The sequence below is a fragment of the Marmota marmota genome, unplaced genomic scaffold (assembly GCF_001458135.2).
Source record: "Marmota marmota marmota unplaced genomic scaffold, marMar, whole genome shotgun sequence".
Lineage (NCBI taxonomy): Eukaryota > Metazoa > Chordata > Mammalia > Rodentia > Sciuridae > Marmota > Marmota marmota.
Window position 1 is genome coordinate 1,791,863 of NW_026000081.1, and position 16,800 is coordinate 1,808,662.

At 40.1% G+C, this 16,800-nt stretch overlaps 1 protein-coding gene across 1 annotated transcript in view; it reads right to left on the reverse strand.

Moving 5' to 3' along the window:
* Positions 1–12,556, reverse strand: part of Aknad1 (AKNA domain containing 1) — a 35,971-nt gene extending 23,415 nt beyond the window's left edge. Inside the window, 6 exon segments of the mRNA XM_048815160.1 lie at positions 2,240–2,373; positions 7,603–7,665; positions 7,882–8,027; positions 8,436–8,475; positions 11,571–11,959; positions 11,962–12,556. Coding sequence (XP_048671117.1) covers positions 2,240–2,373; positions 7,603–7,665; positions 7,882–8,027; positions 8,436–8,475; positions 11,571–11,959; positions 11,962–12,556 — 1,367 coding nt within the window.
* Between the last annotated feature and the right edge of the window lie 4,244 nt (positions 12,557–16,800).

The following is a 16,800-nucleotide window of genomic DNA, read 5'->3' on the forward strand; positions in this document are numbered from 1 at the left end:
TTTAAAATGTCTTTTTCAACTAGTGGAGAAAGGCTGCTGTTTTTGATAAATGGCAGGACAAAGAAATGCTAAAGTGATAGTTGAATAAGATTGGAGAATATTTATAACGTAGAAGGCAGAAGAGAATGCAGCAGAGGACACTTAGAGGCTGCTGATTTACAAAAAAGGAGTGAAATGACCCAGCAAGCTTCATGGCAGTCCAAAAGGAGGCGGGGCTCAAGGAGGTTGGAGGGTGAAGGAAGGAAGAAAAAAGAGGTGTCAGCATGGAGATTTGGAGATAGATAAGAGACATTTTTGAGGGAATTCATGATTTTTCCTGTAAAGCAAAGGACAAGATTGATGCTGAGAATATCAGAGATGATGGAGGTAGATCCCCATTTCTTTTTCTTCCTTCTTTTGGGTGGGGGCAGTACTGTAGATTGAACCCAGGGGCACTCTCCCTCCCTCCCTTTCTTTCTTTCTTTTGAGACAAGGTCTTGCTAAGTTGCCTAGGCTGACCTCGAACTTTTGATCTTCCTGACCCAGCCTCCCAGTTTCTGGGATTACCGGCATGTGCCTGGCAGTAGAATCCCATTTCTTGACTCGTTTTGGTTTCTGATGTTTGAAAGAATCAGACAACCATTGGGCATTCTGATGAACAAGAGAAATGAGATCCAAACAAATAATTCTGTATATTACCTTTTTGTGTATGTGGGAGGGGTCTGAGGTTTGAATACCTTACCACTGTGATAAAAAGCTTTTAATAAGAGCACAGCAGTCGATGGAAACAAGTGACTGCTCAATAAATCAGCAGAATTCTTGCCCCCACAGAAAGCTACCTATATCGGTTTTTGGACAAACACTTAGAAGGTTCTCAACACTTCAAGACCCTAAAGGTTATATGGGCTTCTGCCATTGCCTCGTTAGTCTATGTGAGAATAAGAGGACCAGTCTTGAGCTGATCAGCTTTGCTTGTCCTGAGGTGGCTCCAAGGGAGTTTTGGGAGAGGCTGGGTCCCTCCCTTTCCCCAGTGTTGAAAGTTTTTCCCATATATGGGATATAATTGCAGTTAAAACCCTTTTGATTTATACTTGTGCCAGGCACAGTGTGGTTGCAACTAGGATATAAATAAGGTATTGCATAACTTCAGTCTCAATGCACACAGAGGCCTGTCTTGAGAATGACAGCTAAGAGATTCCTTGAAAATAAATATACTTACTCTATTAGTTTTTTAAAAAAGCAGAAGAATGTAGAGATGGTTCCCCCCCACCAGGGAGAAAAAGCCATTGGGGAAAAAAAATCAATATTAAAACCTCATCCCTGCTGTTTAATTATACAGTATTGAAATAAAGGCAGACAGAGGTTCCATTCATTTTGAAAAAAAGTAAATTGTACCTCAGGGGGGAAAAAACATCTCAGGATGCTAGTTCTGAAACATAAATCATTAAAATATTTTGGCATCAAGAATGATTCCACATTAAAATGCTGTGAGTATAAAGAGTTGAACTTCACAAATATTACTCAATGGTTTCTTTTAATTCGTACCAGGAAATTAAATAGAAACAATCTTAGCCTGGGGTTCTGGAATGGATCTTAAAATTATTTGGAGTGAAGCGAGAAGAGAATGATTCCATAAAAATGGCCAATTGGAAACTTCAAGAGGAGTGTGCGTCCAAGTTTCTAATGTGAATTAACTCAGGAATTGTTTTCCGTTATCAGAATTTTGAAGGTCCTTCACCTCTGCACAAATCAACTTTCCAATGATCCTCTCTTGCCACCGCCCTTCAGAACTGTCAGTGGATGGAAAAGGAAGGAGTAAAAAATGGACAGTAGGTAAGAACCAGCCAGGGATAGCAAAGTTAGAAGCAGAGAGAACGAGGAAAGAGCTGAGGAGGACAGGAGAGGAGAAGGCCCTCTGTCATGAGCACATGAGTTCTTCTGATATTTTCTTGTGCTCCTCTGAGTCTCAGAACCAATTAAAATAACCTCCAACAGAATATAAAGTTGTGGCATAGTATCTCTGTCCCAGGAGACAACTGGTCATTTGGGATCGATGCCCAGCATAGCACCTTACACATCACAGATGATCCATGCTACTTGTGACAAGAGAGAATGGTCACTTTTTTCCCTTTGGTGACACAGTTTTTGCTGACTCTAGACCAGTGGCTCTCCACATACTAAGCCAGTGGCTACTTCAGAATCCCATGTGAAAGAGGCCACCTTGGGCCCATGAACCTTGCATGGTAGGTGTGAACCTGACCTGTTGGGATCAAAGTCATCTACAGTTGGGCATTCATGCTTGTGGATTTGCTGCTGCAAGCCCAAATGTTTTTCCTTGGAGGCCAGCAACTCCTGTTCCAGCACTTCAAGGTGTTCCTGAAGTTTCTTCAGGACCTGTAGCAAGTGAAGTCATTGGAATCATCCACATGTAAGCTGTGTGTGTAGTTGTTTTCCCAAAAACGCAGAGTAGGTGACCCTACAGTAGTGTCAGAATCTGACATCTAAAATATAGACAACCCAAGAGTCATCTTGGCACTCGCAACCCCCTCACAGCACATGGCTGAAAAATACAGTCATTTCTGATTTCTCCCTCGGAACCCGCTTGGAGGCCTCTGAACTCCTAAATGGCATATTCATTATCCTGTATTTTGCAGAATGACTTTTACTTATAGAGCACTTTATCTTGTTTAATCTTCACATCAACGTTGTGAATTTGCAAAGGAGACTTCATTATCCTGGTTTTGTAGAGGAAGAAAACAGGAGCTCTAGAAATTATGTCTGAAGTCACATAGATCTTAAAAAGGATCTGAAGTTAGAGGTCCTGGGTTTCAGTCTATGGCAGCTGGAGGGTAAGATGGGGAAGGAATAGCAAAATTTAGCCAGAAAAGTGGGTGGGTCTTGCAGAAGTCACCTCGGGCTGCTTTGTATAAATGAATGTTTAAACTCTGCAGGTCAGGATCCTCTCTTGAAGATATGTAGAGGCTTCTGACCCAAATCCTCAGGTGCTAAACATTCCCTGAGTCCTGCTTATGTCTGACCCTGGGCCTGAGGCATGAGATTAAAAAACTATCTCAGGAACAGTCCTAGTCTAAATGATTTTATTCTGTTGAAAAGAGAGACTGTGTATTTGACTCCAAGACACAATGGAGTAAGTAAGTTTGAAGTCAGATTTAAAGGATGCTCAGGGAAGCCTAGACTAGGCAGTATTCATGAAAATGGAGATTAAAGGAGGAATTGAAGCTATGTTGCCAAGGGTGGGAATATTGCACAATGAGGTTACAATGCAGACAAAACAGGGTTCAAGTTCAGACTTTGTCCCTTACTAATTGAATTATTTGAGATAACTCAAACTCTTGAAACTTCAATTTTTCATCTGTAAAATTAATATAATAGCTCCCATCTTCTGAAAATTAAATAAGATAACCATGCCAGGAGCACAGTACCAGTGTTCCACTGCTCACAATGGGGCTACATCCTGAAAAAGTCATTGTAAATTGAAAATCGAAAATATCACATGTAGAAAAGCATTCACTACATCATAGCCTGGCCCAGCCTACCTTAAATGTGCTCAGAATCTTGCATCAGCCTACAGTTGGGACAAATCACCTAACACAAAAATCTATTTTATAAGGAAAGTGTTGAATAGCTCATGTGATTTGTTGAACACAGACCACTGTACAGTATTGGCTGTCTACTCTCATGATTGTAGGCTAACTCGGAGCTGTGTGGCTGGCTCTCGCTGCCCAGCATCTGAGAGAGTATCCTTACTGCATGTCCCTAGCCATGGAAAGATTCAGACTCAAAATCCAAAGCATGATTTCTACTGAATGGGTATTACCTGGCATCATCATAAAATTGAAATATTGTTAAACCATCCTAAGTCAGGTCCTATCTATACATATACAAAAGATAATAGCTGCTAGTATTACGCATTCTTGTTAATATTAACAAATAGACAAGAGTTTAGAAACATATTGGCCATAGGGTTGAAAATGGCAAGTTTGGTGGCTGTTTTCCGTTTCCTCCCTGTATTCATCCTCTCTATTTCTCTGTGCCCCAGTCAGGGGCTAACTTTGAGTCAACTGTATCAACAGGCTCTTTTCTACCCTGGCTTCAGTTGTTTCCAGCCAACAGTTGGCAGCAGCAGGAGAGAGGAGTTGGAGACAATGAGGTAGGAGTGAGAGTCATTATTTCCCTGATTTTCCTTCTTCCTGCATAGATTGGCTAATGTCAGTGTATCAAAAGCCACAGAGCTTGTCCACTATTCCTACAGCTACAGCTCTCCCTGTAGGCTCCGGTGCCTGGTTTTCCTCTGCTCCTTTAAGCCTGCAGGTGAAGCAGCTCCCCACATTCCTTCCATGAGAGGCTTTCTCATCCTTTATTGGTTTTCCTTAATCTTACACTGTTGTAAAAGAATGCCTTTATTAAACTCTCCTCGGTTACCCCATTTGAGCCAGCCATCTATTCCCTGCCAGGAAGAGATCCTGGTACTAAGAATCTAACAAACTAGAGAGTTTCTGGGTTGGGAGGTGGAAAGAATGTAATAGATTTGAGTAAAATGAGGAATTGGAGAAGGCTAGCAAGTTTGAGTGAAGATATCAAGGCTGAACTAGAGTTGCAGGGAGAGCAGGAGACCCAGGAAGACACGCACCAGTGCTGGAATAGATGAAAAGCTAGGGGCTGGGGTTGTGGCTCAGTGGTAGAGCACTTGCCTGGCAGGTATGAGGCACTGGGTTCAATCCACAGCACCACATGAAAATAAATAAATAAAATAAAGGCATTGTGTCCACCTACAACTAAAAATATTAAAAAAAAAAAAAGCTAAGAACAGTGGTTTAGGAATTTGTAGCATGCAAATAAATGGCAATTAAAGCCATGAGAGGAAATCAAGTATTCAAAGGCCAGAGGATGAGAAGAAAAGAAAGCCAAGTATTAATTCTAATTTAGGATCTTGGAGTTATAAATCATGTTATATTCCAGAAGATAGGGCACAGTTTTCTAGACATAACTGTATCTCTTTTCATTCTCAGAACAATTCTGAGATAGGAGACGTGCCACAGCATGTCTAAGCTGTATAACCAATAAGTAGAACTAGGATGTCTGCTCCAAAATCCAAATGCTTCCCATTATTGTGCTGCTCAGGTTGAGAAGGTTGGTTCCACCCTGTCTGGCCTTCTTCCAACACTGATCCAAATGGGCCTGGAACGCTCAGACCACAGGCTGAAACTTTCAGGAGCTAGTTTTCTGTTCTCCCTGTCTCAGCAGGAATTTCTACTTACCCTCTACCATCAGAAGGATCTTTCTGACTTGAGGCCTCTGAAGGCTATTGCCTTAAACCAGTTCTGCTTTGTTCTGCCCTCTACAATTCTGTGTCCTGCAAGCTCCCCAAACTCTCGCCTTTGAGAGATCTCCTTTATCTCTCATTTAATCCTTAGCCTCTGCAATTTGCCTTCCCATCCACCACCTCAGTGAAACCAGGCTTGCCAAGTCCAATGCACTTTTTTTTTAATAGACGATTTTTCAACTTTTCTTTCTTTTTATTTTGTAGTGATGAGGATTGAACCCAGGACTTTGCACATGCTAGGCAAGTGCTCTGCCACTGACCAATATACATCTTATTTTCCTTTGTTCCTTGAATGGTGTGGCCCAATTTCCTACATCTTTTTTTTTTTTTTTTGTAGATGGACACAATGCCTTTATTTTATTTACTTATTTTTATGTGATGCTGAGGATCAAACCCAGTTCTTCACCCATGCTAGGCAAGCTTTACTTCTGAGCTACAACCCCAGCCCTAACTCCTTACTTCTTAAAAACCTCCTTCCTGGGGCTTCAATAGCTCTTCCTCTTCAGATCTGCTCCTGATCTTTTGGGTCTTTCCTCTTCAGTCTCCTTTTTGGGCCTCTCTGTTTTTTTTTTTTTCCCCTGCCCTCTGCTTGCTGCTGACCAGTGACTCTCTCCTTGACCCTCTCCACTTCCCACTTGACCTGGACAACCTCAATCCCTCCATAGCTTCAACTCACGGCTATGCCAAATCTACATTTCTGGCCCAAATGCTTCTGAGGGCCAGACCCATCACACTAAGGGCCTACCGGACATCCTCATTTGAATGTCCTCTAGGGACTTCATACTCAAAGGTGTCCAAACTGTACTTGACATCTTGCCTTCTGCCTGCCTTCCACACCCCTTCTGAACTGGATCTTCCACTTTTGTTCCTGACCTTTGTGTCACCCAAGCCAGAAATCTGGAATTCATCCAAGCCGCCTCCTTTTCTTTATTCACTCCTTTAATCTGCCACCACTACCTTAAACACATAGATTTGTCTCCCTCTTCATCTTCCTCACACCAGCCTTCAAGTTCTCAAACTCGTCCTGCATTGGGTCTATGCCTACCATAGTGCTTGGTGCTTGCCATTTCTCAATTTTAAATCCTTCCATGTTGCCCCATCACTCAAACTCAGGGAAAAAATCTAAGCTCCTTAGCATTACTTAAAGGCCTTTCATGATGTACTGAGCTCCATCTGACAAATTACATGAGAGGCAGGTTTTGCCCTCACACTATTGAATCTGTGGTTTCCTTTCTTCCAGAAGACTTCTCTGCCTCCTATTCTGCCGAACTCACCCTTATTCCTCTTGAGATACACCAAGTTAAAAGTCACTTCCAGGAAGTTTTCCAAAGCATTCAATAGCCAGGAGGAGCTTCTCCTAGGCTGTCATGAGAATCATCTATAACCTTTCTCAAGATGCATTTTAACAATCTGTTCACCATCCTGTTTGTAGGAGACTATAAGCCACTTGAAAAGGAAGAATTTCTTCATTTCCAAATCCCTAAGGCCTGGTGCGTGGTTTTTGAAGGAATGAATGATTTAATTAATATGATGAGTAAATGGATAATCCATGGTATCTTTTAGCATCTGGGTTCTCCCGGGTTTGGCCCATACTTTTAGGTTTCTACAGCACAGCCCGCCCTGGACCTTGCTTGTGCACACATCAGGACTCCCCACTACCTGCCTTGCTGCTGACTCGATGACCTGAACTACATCTTCCACTTCAGCCCATCTATGGTTCTCCCAGCCTCGGCCTGTTGCTTCATTGTCCACACGTTTCCCATAACCCTGTCACTGATAACAAGGCTGTTAGAGTGACAACATAAATGAGTGATTAAATATAACAACAAGCAAGGGTGTGAAAGTAAAAGATTTTGACCTGAAAAGCATTGCCTCAAGTTTGATCTTAAGTTTTCAAAGTCTTAAATGTTGAGTTGCCAGATACTAGCAATTTTTATAACCTAAATCCACCAGGACCCATCAACTAGGACAGGCACCCTCTTTATGATGGCTTCCATGTTCTTCTCTTGAGCATACCTCAGAGATTTATGAGTTGACTAGTGAGGTAAGCGATGTATCTATCCCCTGGAAAGGAAAGAGAACTAAATTCTTATAGAAACAGAATTCTAAGCTCTTTTAGCCCCATAAACTAAGACAGTTTAATCTTCAGCCAAACATTTCCTACCAGAACATTCCACTCCCACCATTTTAGAGAAAACGGTGGTACCATGAAGTCATTTGTATTTACCCATGTCAAATTCTCTAATAAAGATTTTAAAAAACTAAATCAAATTCATTACCATTCTTTTTTCTTTCAAATGGCAGAAAGGGTCTTGTTTTATTTTTTTGGAAATTTCTTGTACCTGCAGTAAAAACACATAATATTTCATTAATAGTATGGTCTCCAGTGTTTAAATAATAAGTTTTAAAAAATTTTTTAGATGTAGATGAACACACAGTATCTTTATTAATTTCTCTGTGGTGCTGAGGATCGAACCCAGTGCCTCACACATGCAAAGCAAGCGCTTTATCAATGAGCTACAGCCCGGCCCCTATATAATAAATTTTAAAAGTATCACCTTAGTCTTCAGTTGATCAGTCTGTTCTTTTAACTTTTGACACATCTGCTTGCCTTGGGATAGCTTTTGAAATATGTAAGTACTTGAGAAGGCCTCTTTCTGAGAGGCGGATGACAACTTCAACAAATGTGTCACAGTTTTTATTTCTACATAAGAAAGAACAAGTTTTGGCATCCATGCGTTTCAACTCATCTCCGTCTTATTAAGTACTGAAAACAAAAATCTGTGGCAGTAATCAGCCTTGCTATTCTCTTCTAGAAATTTTCAAAACACATATCAAATCATATGATCATCTCAATAGATGCAGAAAAAGCATTTGATAAGATACAGCACCTCTTTATGTTCAAAACACTAGAAAAGCTAAGGACAGTAGAAACACACCTCAAGATTGTAAAAGCTATCTATGCTAAGCCAAGGCCAATATCATTCTAAATGGAGAAAAATTGAAAACATTCCCCCTAAAAACTGAAACAAGACAGGGATGCCCTCTTTCACCATTTCTATTCAACATAGTCTTTGAAACTCTAAATCAAAGAAGTTTTAAAACTCTATACCTGTAAGAAAGTCTTGATGTTTGTGTACTGTAGGCTCCATCTGCATAGTTAAAGAATAAGAAAACATTACTGTTGCAATTGACCAATTACACCATTATTCAGAATGATCAATGGGCTGCCTCCAGGACAACTGATGTGTTCTGGTCATCACGGAGGCAGCCCAGTTCTGTGGTCAAGAGCTGGGTCCATGGTGCTTGGGTTGGATTCCACTATGACACTAATTTGCTGGGTGACACAAGCAATTGCCTCATCACTGTAAGCATCAAATTTCATGGTGGTGAAATGGAGATAGTAATAGAATCTACTATGAGAATTAAATGTTAAATATTTACCATAATATCAGGCATGTGCTAAGCATTCAGCAATACATCTTAGCTATCATTATGATCATGTTTGATACCAGAAGGTGGAATACCCAAACATTTCTCCTAAAATTATACTGTAAGCTCCATGACTCAGGAACCATTGTTGATCTTTCCAGCAGCTCTGTTGAGGTCCTTTCGCTAACACCAAACATGTTCTAGGAATTATAATGTGCCATGCACTCCAAAATATGTGTCAAGATAGTGGTTGTTTTATGCTCACCACAGGCTAACTGTTTTAATCCCACAATGAATCACCTTGAGGGTCTTCCCATTGCTCCCAGCATAAAGCTCAGAAATACACAGAGGCCAGAGAATGAAATGGCAGTGGTAAAAGTAGGCTGTGGTCATTAGGAATATCTCCAATATAGGCTGGATGTGAAACCTATAGCATTCAGTTCTCTAGCTTGAATTGACAGGCTGGGAAAACAAACAAACAAACAACAACAACAACAAAAAAAAAACAGATGCCTGATCTCAAACTACCATTGCCAGAGAGAGATGAGCCTGATATCCATTCTCCTTCTACTAACACAGGAGACTGAGGACTGGGAACAATATTAATGTTATCCTCCTAGTAGAATAGGAACCCTGAGAAATGCAAATTAATCTACCTTGAAATTTCATCCCACTCCATTTAGAATGGCAATCATCAAGAATACAAATAACAATTGCTGGCAAGGATGTGTGGGAAAAATCGTACAATTATATTTTGTTGGTGGGGCTGAAAATGAGTACAACCACTTTGGAAAGCAGTGTGGCAATTCCTCAAAAGACTAGGAGTGGAACTACCATATGACCCAGCTATTCTACTCCTTTGTATTTTTTATTCAAAAGAAGTAAAATCAGCATACTATAGTGACACATGCCTACACATGTTTATAGCAGCACAATTCACAATAGGCAAGTTATGGAACAAGCCCAGATGTCCATCAATAGAGGAATGGATAAAACTGCAGTATATATACATAATGGAGTTTTACTCAGCCATAAAGAAGAATGAAATCATGGCATTTACTGGTAAATGGATGGAACTAAGTGACTAATCTCTACTCAGAAAGTCGAGGGTTGAATGTCTTCTCTTATATGTGGAAACTGGGGGGGGGGAGCAAAAATAAATAAATAAATAGGATCTCACAAAAACAGAAGGGAGACCAGTAGAGTAGAGGAAGGGGTTAGAAGCGGGGGGTGGAAAGTATGGTAAGAGGAAATACTAGGGAACAAAATCTACCAAATTATGCTATATCCACATATAAACATACTATAATGAATCCCACCTTAGCTATATAATTATAATGCACTAATTCAAATAATAACAAAGGAAAGATCAGTAAAGTAGAGCAAGAAGATTGGGGGAGGGAGGAGGAAGGAAAAAGGAAAGTACTGGGGAATGAGATCGATCAAATTATGTGAATGTACAAATATAGCATAATGAATCCCACTATTATGTATAGTATAATGCACCAATTAAAAAAAAAAAAAGAACAAGTAACCTTGAAACTTCCTAATACCATAAAGGTATAGATTTCTCCAAGACTTAGGGAAGCATTGCTGTCACCACCAGGTTGGCTGCTGGCTCCAGGTTGTGTCGGGAGGTTCCGGTTCAAATTTCCCAGTGCTGGGTTAAATGAGGGATGGAAATTGAAACAGGCAGACATTGCTATTCAGTCCAGGATGCCCTTCATAAAAGGCTGAAAAGAAATTTCATACTGTCCTGGCAAAGTGACAAAAGAACTAAAATGTTCACTTTGATCTTTTTATTTCTCCCAGTACTAAGGATTGAATCTAGGGCCTCACACATGCAAGGCAAGCACTCTACCACTTATCTATATCCATAATCCTTTTTATTTTTTATTTTGAGACAGGGTATTGCTAACTTTCCAAGGTTAGCCTTGAACTTGTGATCCTCCTGCCTCAGCCTCTCGGGTAATGGGGATTACAGTAGATGCCTCAGCACCCAGACTACTTTAATTATTAATGTGAATTTGCCTTACTATTTATTCTCCCTCAAATGATGAGATCCTCAGCCTCATCACATTGGAAAGTTGGGTAAGGGACGAGAAGATGGGATGTGGGGCAGTGGGAAAAGGCATAGATTAAGCATTAACAACGTTTTGTATTAAGTGGTTACCAATGTAACAGTTTGTATGGTTTGTTAGACAAAGTTTGTATGGAAATTAGACAATGGAAAGACGAAGATAATGTTGCTGCCCTCTGGAGTCTTAAACTCGAGTGGGAGAAACAGTTACCTCTAAATTATTTTGATCCAAATCAGGCTGAGATAAAAGCTCTGACAAAAGTACTAAATAAGCAAAGGACAGAAATAACTGTGATTTTGCAGATTTGAAAATTTACATGGTCCAGGGGAAATTGAAGGAAGCCATGAAAGGAGCAGGTCTTTGGCAAGTGGAGATGGGATGCTTCATGGAAGGTAGGAGGCTCAGAGAATTCAGAGGCTTAGAAGAGGTTTAGGCTGGCCAGGTAATGAAGCTGAGTTTAGAAGGTTAGGATGAAGTAAGATACTAAAGGGGATGGCCCGGCTTGAGGAATTTGGATTTCACCCTCTTGTATGCTGTTGTATATTTGGCCCATGATTCTTCTCATGTGAATACCACTGAGCTTCTGAAAGGTCAAGTCCCTCGCCCCCATGGTCCCAGGGAGCTGAATGAGACCTCAGAACCAGAACTAAGCCCCACTCACCCTCCAAAAACCCACCCTGACAAAGATGACCAGTAGTCCCAGTATATATTTACAGGAGACTCTTTTCATTTACCTGCATTTGTTGTGAAGGTTTTGTACTTTCCCTTTTCTGCTCCGGATGTTGTTTTTCAACATACTTTGACCTAAACATGGTTTCTAAAATATCTTGCATGATTGCTGATTTGTTTCTCAATTTAGGAGAAAAACTGGCTGGCTTAGTCATTGTAAGTGACTTATTCATTATGTGATTTTTAGGGATTTTCATTTTGAGAGCAACTTTAGAGAAATCTGGCAGCTGGCAATGAACTTGACCTTTTCCATATTTGAAGTCATTGCTTGAAGTTGCTTTTTCTGTCAACTGTTTCTGGGGTGTCTGCCTTTGGCAACTTTTTTGTTCATCCTGTGGACCCTTGATTTTAGTTAGAAAATTTAAATTTTCGTGATGGTTGCTATTTGCAGTCACACTGGCTTTTCTAAATCACAGATATTTTCTTTTGTCATGATAGGAGAACCGGTGGGCTTACTGCTTTTTTTGACATCTCTTTTGGGGTTGAGTTGGTCAATGAATTCTGAGGTTTGTGCTTTTGGGAAAGAATTCTTAACATAATGTGAAATAATATTTTTAATAAAAGCTGTTTCATCAAAACAGTCACCATTACGTGCCTCTGGGAGAGTTTCAAAGTTAATACCTTGAACTCTTAGTAATTGCTCTTTAGAAAGATGATGGAGTAAAATATCAGAAACGTTTGACTTTGAAGCAGCTCCTTTAGTAGCTTGAACATGAAGAGTCATGGTGCGTTGATTCTCTTTATCACACTTTTTATTGGTAGCATTTTCAGTAACTTTATCCCACGTCATGGCCATAGCTGTATTTCTGTATGTTTCAACATGGGCAGCCTTTACTTTGGGGTCATCTCCTATTGGAATAACATCGAGGGTGTTAGTATTTCCGGTAAAATTGTAATCATTGCATATGTTCATTTGGGAGAGATCACCATCATAAGGTAAATCTTCCTGTTGCTTATAAGTTGTATCTTCTGAAAAATCGTTTTCGTCCATGATTGGGTAGCCTGATGTTTCTTGACCTCTGCTGCCTGGTCCTGCTGTCCTTGTCATGACAGTATATCTGGTTTTCATGGATTGTCTTCATTGTGCACCTTCTTCTATGGGAAATGAGAATAGCCACATTGTTAAATATATTAGAATAATGTACTATGATTAATTTGGTGTCTACGCTGAATGAAATGCATGCTTTTCATTTAGAGAAATTCAGTTATAAACATGAAGGCAGAAAACTCACCCAAGAGCTAACTCATCTTAAATATTCTATAATAGTAAAGGAAAACAATTTTCCCTCTTTTGTTTTTTTTCAGTGCTAGGAATCAAACCTAGGGCCTTGTGCTTGCTTTGCCACTGAGCTCCATCTCCCGTCCTCATTCATTAAATTTTGAAGGAGACATTGGTCTATAGTTAATGGCCAAATCTTTATTATTGTCCCTTAGGGAATATTATTTGTGTTTGTTCTCTCAAAATGAGAATTTTTTTAAATATTTTTTTTTTTAGTTGTCAATGGACTTTATTTATTTATATGCGGTGCTGAGAATTGAATTCAGTGCCTTATACATCTAGACAAGTGCCCCAAATAGGAATTTGGAATGCAAGGAAAGGAGGGATATTTTTTTCTTTTCTTTTCTTTTTTTTTTTTTTGGAGTGGGGGAGACCAGAGGTGCTTTACCTCTGAGCCACATTCCCACATCCCCACCCTTTTTTATTTCTATTTTGAGTCAGGGTCGCACTAAGTTGATGAGGCTGGCTTTGAACTTTTGATCCTCCTGCTTCAGCTAGCCCAGTTGCTGGTATTATCAGTGTGCACCACTATGCCCAGCTTAAAGGATGAATTTTACAATACCAAGGCCTTCATTTATCCCCTCATTCCTGAGTAAGTCATGTGACATTGAAAGCCAGCTTAGCTTAAATATAACCACCCACCTTCTCTGTTCTTGTGGGATTTTTTTTTTTTTTTTTAGTTGTAGATGAACATACATACTTATTTTTATGTGGTGCTGAGGATCGAACTCAGTGCCTCACACATGCGAGGCAAGTGCCTTACCACTGAGCTACAGCCTCAGCCCCTCTGGTGGGAGTTTTTTTTTAAAGGTTTATTTTAAATTGACCCATAATAATTGTACCATATTTATGGGATACAATGTGATGTTTTGATATAAGTATATAAATGATCACTCCATTAGATGGAATGATCAAATGAGGCTAATTAGCATGTTTATTCCCTCAAACATTCACGACCATTTTGTGGGAGAACATTTAAAATCCTCTCTTCTAGTGATTTCAAAATATACAGTACGGCATTGTTAACCATAGTCACCCTACTGTGCAAGAGAACACCTGGACATTCTTCCTATCCTAACTTTGCACCTATGACCAACCCCTACCTCCCCCTGCCATCCCAGACTCTTGGTAACAGCATTCTGCTTGCTACTTCTTGGGATCATTTTTTTTTAAATTCCACAGTATAAGCAAGATGGTGCAGTACTGTTTTTTTCTCTATTTGGCTTATTTCACTTAACACAATGTCCTCCTCCAGTTCCATCCATGTTGCCCCTCATTCTGGTGCTTTTCCACTTGGGCTTCCAGACATTCTGGTCCCCTCTCTCTGATTTTCCCTTGTATGTCTGAGAAGAGCAGAGATTGGGCAGAAATCTGACCAAGGGAGGACAAATAGGTTTTTTGAACGCCTGGAGGCCAGTCTGCAGCCAAATGTCCCTTTCTAATTGGAGACCAGGCGGGAGCCTGGTCAGAGGCCGCCTTCCCCTGGGCAAGGCTGGCCGGCTGCCATAGCCCAGATGGCAGTGTCGTGGCAGCAGTGTCACGAGGATGCTCCTGAAAGTGGTCAGAGCTGTCAGCTCAGCTGCCATTTGGTATGAGTCCTTTTTTACTTACTTTCTTTCTTTTAAAAATTTTTTTTCTTTTTTTAGTTGTGGATGGACACAAAACCTTTATTTTATTTATTTTTATGTGGTGCTGAGGATCAAACCCAGTGCCTCATGCATGTTGGGCAAGTGTTCTACCACTGAGCCACAACCCCAACCCCCCTTTTTTTCTTTTTTAAAAAGAAAATTTTAAACACCCATTTAAATATCTCTTCTTGATTTGTGGACTTTGTGTACAACTCCTTAGAAGTAGTAGAATTATATTCAGTTGTGGGTGGAGTGACTGAGGCTGTCTTGCCTGAGTACTTGCTAGGCTCTGAAGTTTTTCTAGCCCAGGATGACTATAGCCCCTGGCCACCCAATCTTGCCCATCCAGTGATGGGTTTGGGAGAATGGATCTCCATGGTTCTTCCTCATCCAAATTTTTAGAAGTCTATCAACTTGTGATAGATTACTTACCCTCAAAAGCGAAAATAATATGTTTGAACAACAACAACAAAAATATTGAGCTGAGTTCTCCAAGAAAAATGAGTACAAACTAAATGTGGTAAAGGCATCTGCAAAACATTATACAGAGATCTTAGTTCATATGTAGATGCCAGTGTTGGAAAACTCAATTTAAAAAAAAAACACTCTGTTTAGAGAGGGAGAAGGGGTGATTATCACTACTGAACTTCCTCAAATCACTTATAGAGGCTAATGTTTAAACTGAGGGAGGCATACCTTCATGACCAGAATTACAAGCTACTCCCACTCAAGTTGAAGATTAAGGGAAAATGCTCCCCAGGAAAGTCAAAGGCATAGCCTGAAAGTAGGAGTAGAGAGACCTGACTTGAATTTTGCCTTCTTCACTCATTAGCTGTATACCATCTGGCTGGCTTGTAGACTTTTCTTTTCTTTTTTTGGTACCAGGGGTTGAACCCAGGGGCACTTAACCACTGAGCCACATTCCCCAGCCCTTGATTTTATTTTTTATTTTTGAGACAGGGCCTCACTAAGTCTCTTAGGGCCTTGCTAAGTTTCTGAAGCTAGTGATCCTCCTGCCTCAGCCTCCCAAGTCACTGGGAATTCAGGCATGCACCACTATGCCCACCATCAGATTTTTTAAACTTTTCTCAGTTTGCTCTTTGAAAAATTAGGGGAGAAAATAAAATAAAAACTCAATAGAAAAGAGAAAGAGAAAAAAGTATATAAGCAAGTGAAAAATAGAAACAATATTACCCAGTTCTCAGGATTACTAGATAATGAAATGAGATAATACATGTAAAGTACTTGGCATAGAGTGCTTGGCTCAGAGTGAGAATTCAGTCAATGGTAAGTTTCTGGTTTTGTTTTATTTTGGTACTGGGTATTGATCTCAGGGATACTCTACTTTTGAGCAACATTCCCAGTCCTTTTCGTTTTTTATTTTGAGACAGTTCTCTCTAAGTTGCTGAGGCTGGCCTCAACCTTGCAATCCTCCTTGCCTTAGCCTCCCCAAGTAGCTGGGATTACAAATGTGCAGCATCATATCCTGCTGTCAGTGGTAGTTTAAAAAGGAAAAAACAAAACCAGTCTTGGTTTTGCAATACTGAAGAACTCCCAGGTACAGAAAGCTGGGCATTCCTCATCAAGGTGATGTTTAAAGAATAAAGAAAGGAGCGGAGCGTGGTGGCACATGCCAATAATCCCAGGGCCTCGGAAGGCTGAGGCAGGAAGATTGCAATTGTAAAGCCAACCTCAGCAACTTAGATAGCCCCAAAACAACTCATCGAGACCGTCTCTAAATGAAATATAAAAAAGGACTGGAGATATGGCTAAATAGTTAAGCACCCTGGGGTTCAGTCCCCAGTACTCAAATAAATAAATAATAATACATTTTTTTTTTTAAATAAAGGAAGGAGGGCCAGGATTGTGGCTCAGTGGTAGAGCACTTGCTTAGCACGCATGAAGCACTGGGTTCGATCCCCAGCACCACATAAAAATAAACAAATAAAATAAAGGCATTCTGTTTATCTAAAACTATAAAAAAAATTTAAAAAAATAAAATAAAGGAAGGAATTGCATTTATAGGACATAATCTCTATAAAGAGCCTGAAAACGATGTTTAAAATCTACTTATAAAATGGATATGTTGTTTGAAGGTTTAAAATATCACTAATTAATTTAAAACAAAACATTGTCTAATTTTTGAGGTTAAAAATACCCAGAATTTAAAAAATGCCTAGAGAGAAAACAGAAAAATAAGACAAGTTCTAGTTTTGCAGTGCTTTTAATGACCTAAGGTACAGGCCAAAGCCACCCTCCTGCTTTCTTTGTAGACTGAGGGCTTCATTGCTGGATGCTAAGCCCTTGTCATTAAGGAAAAAAGATCCT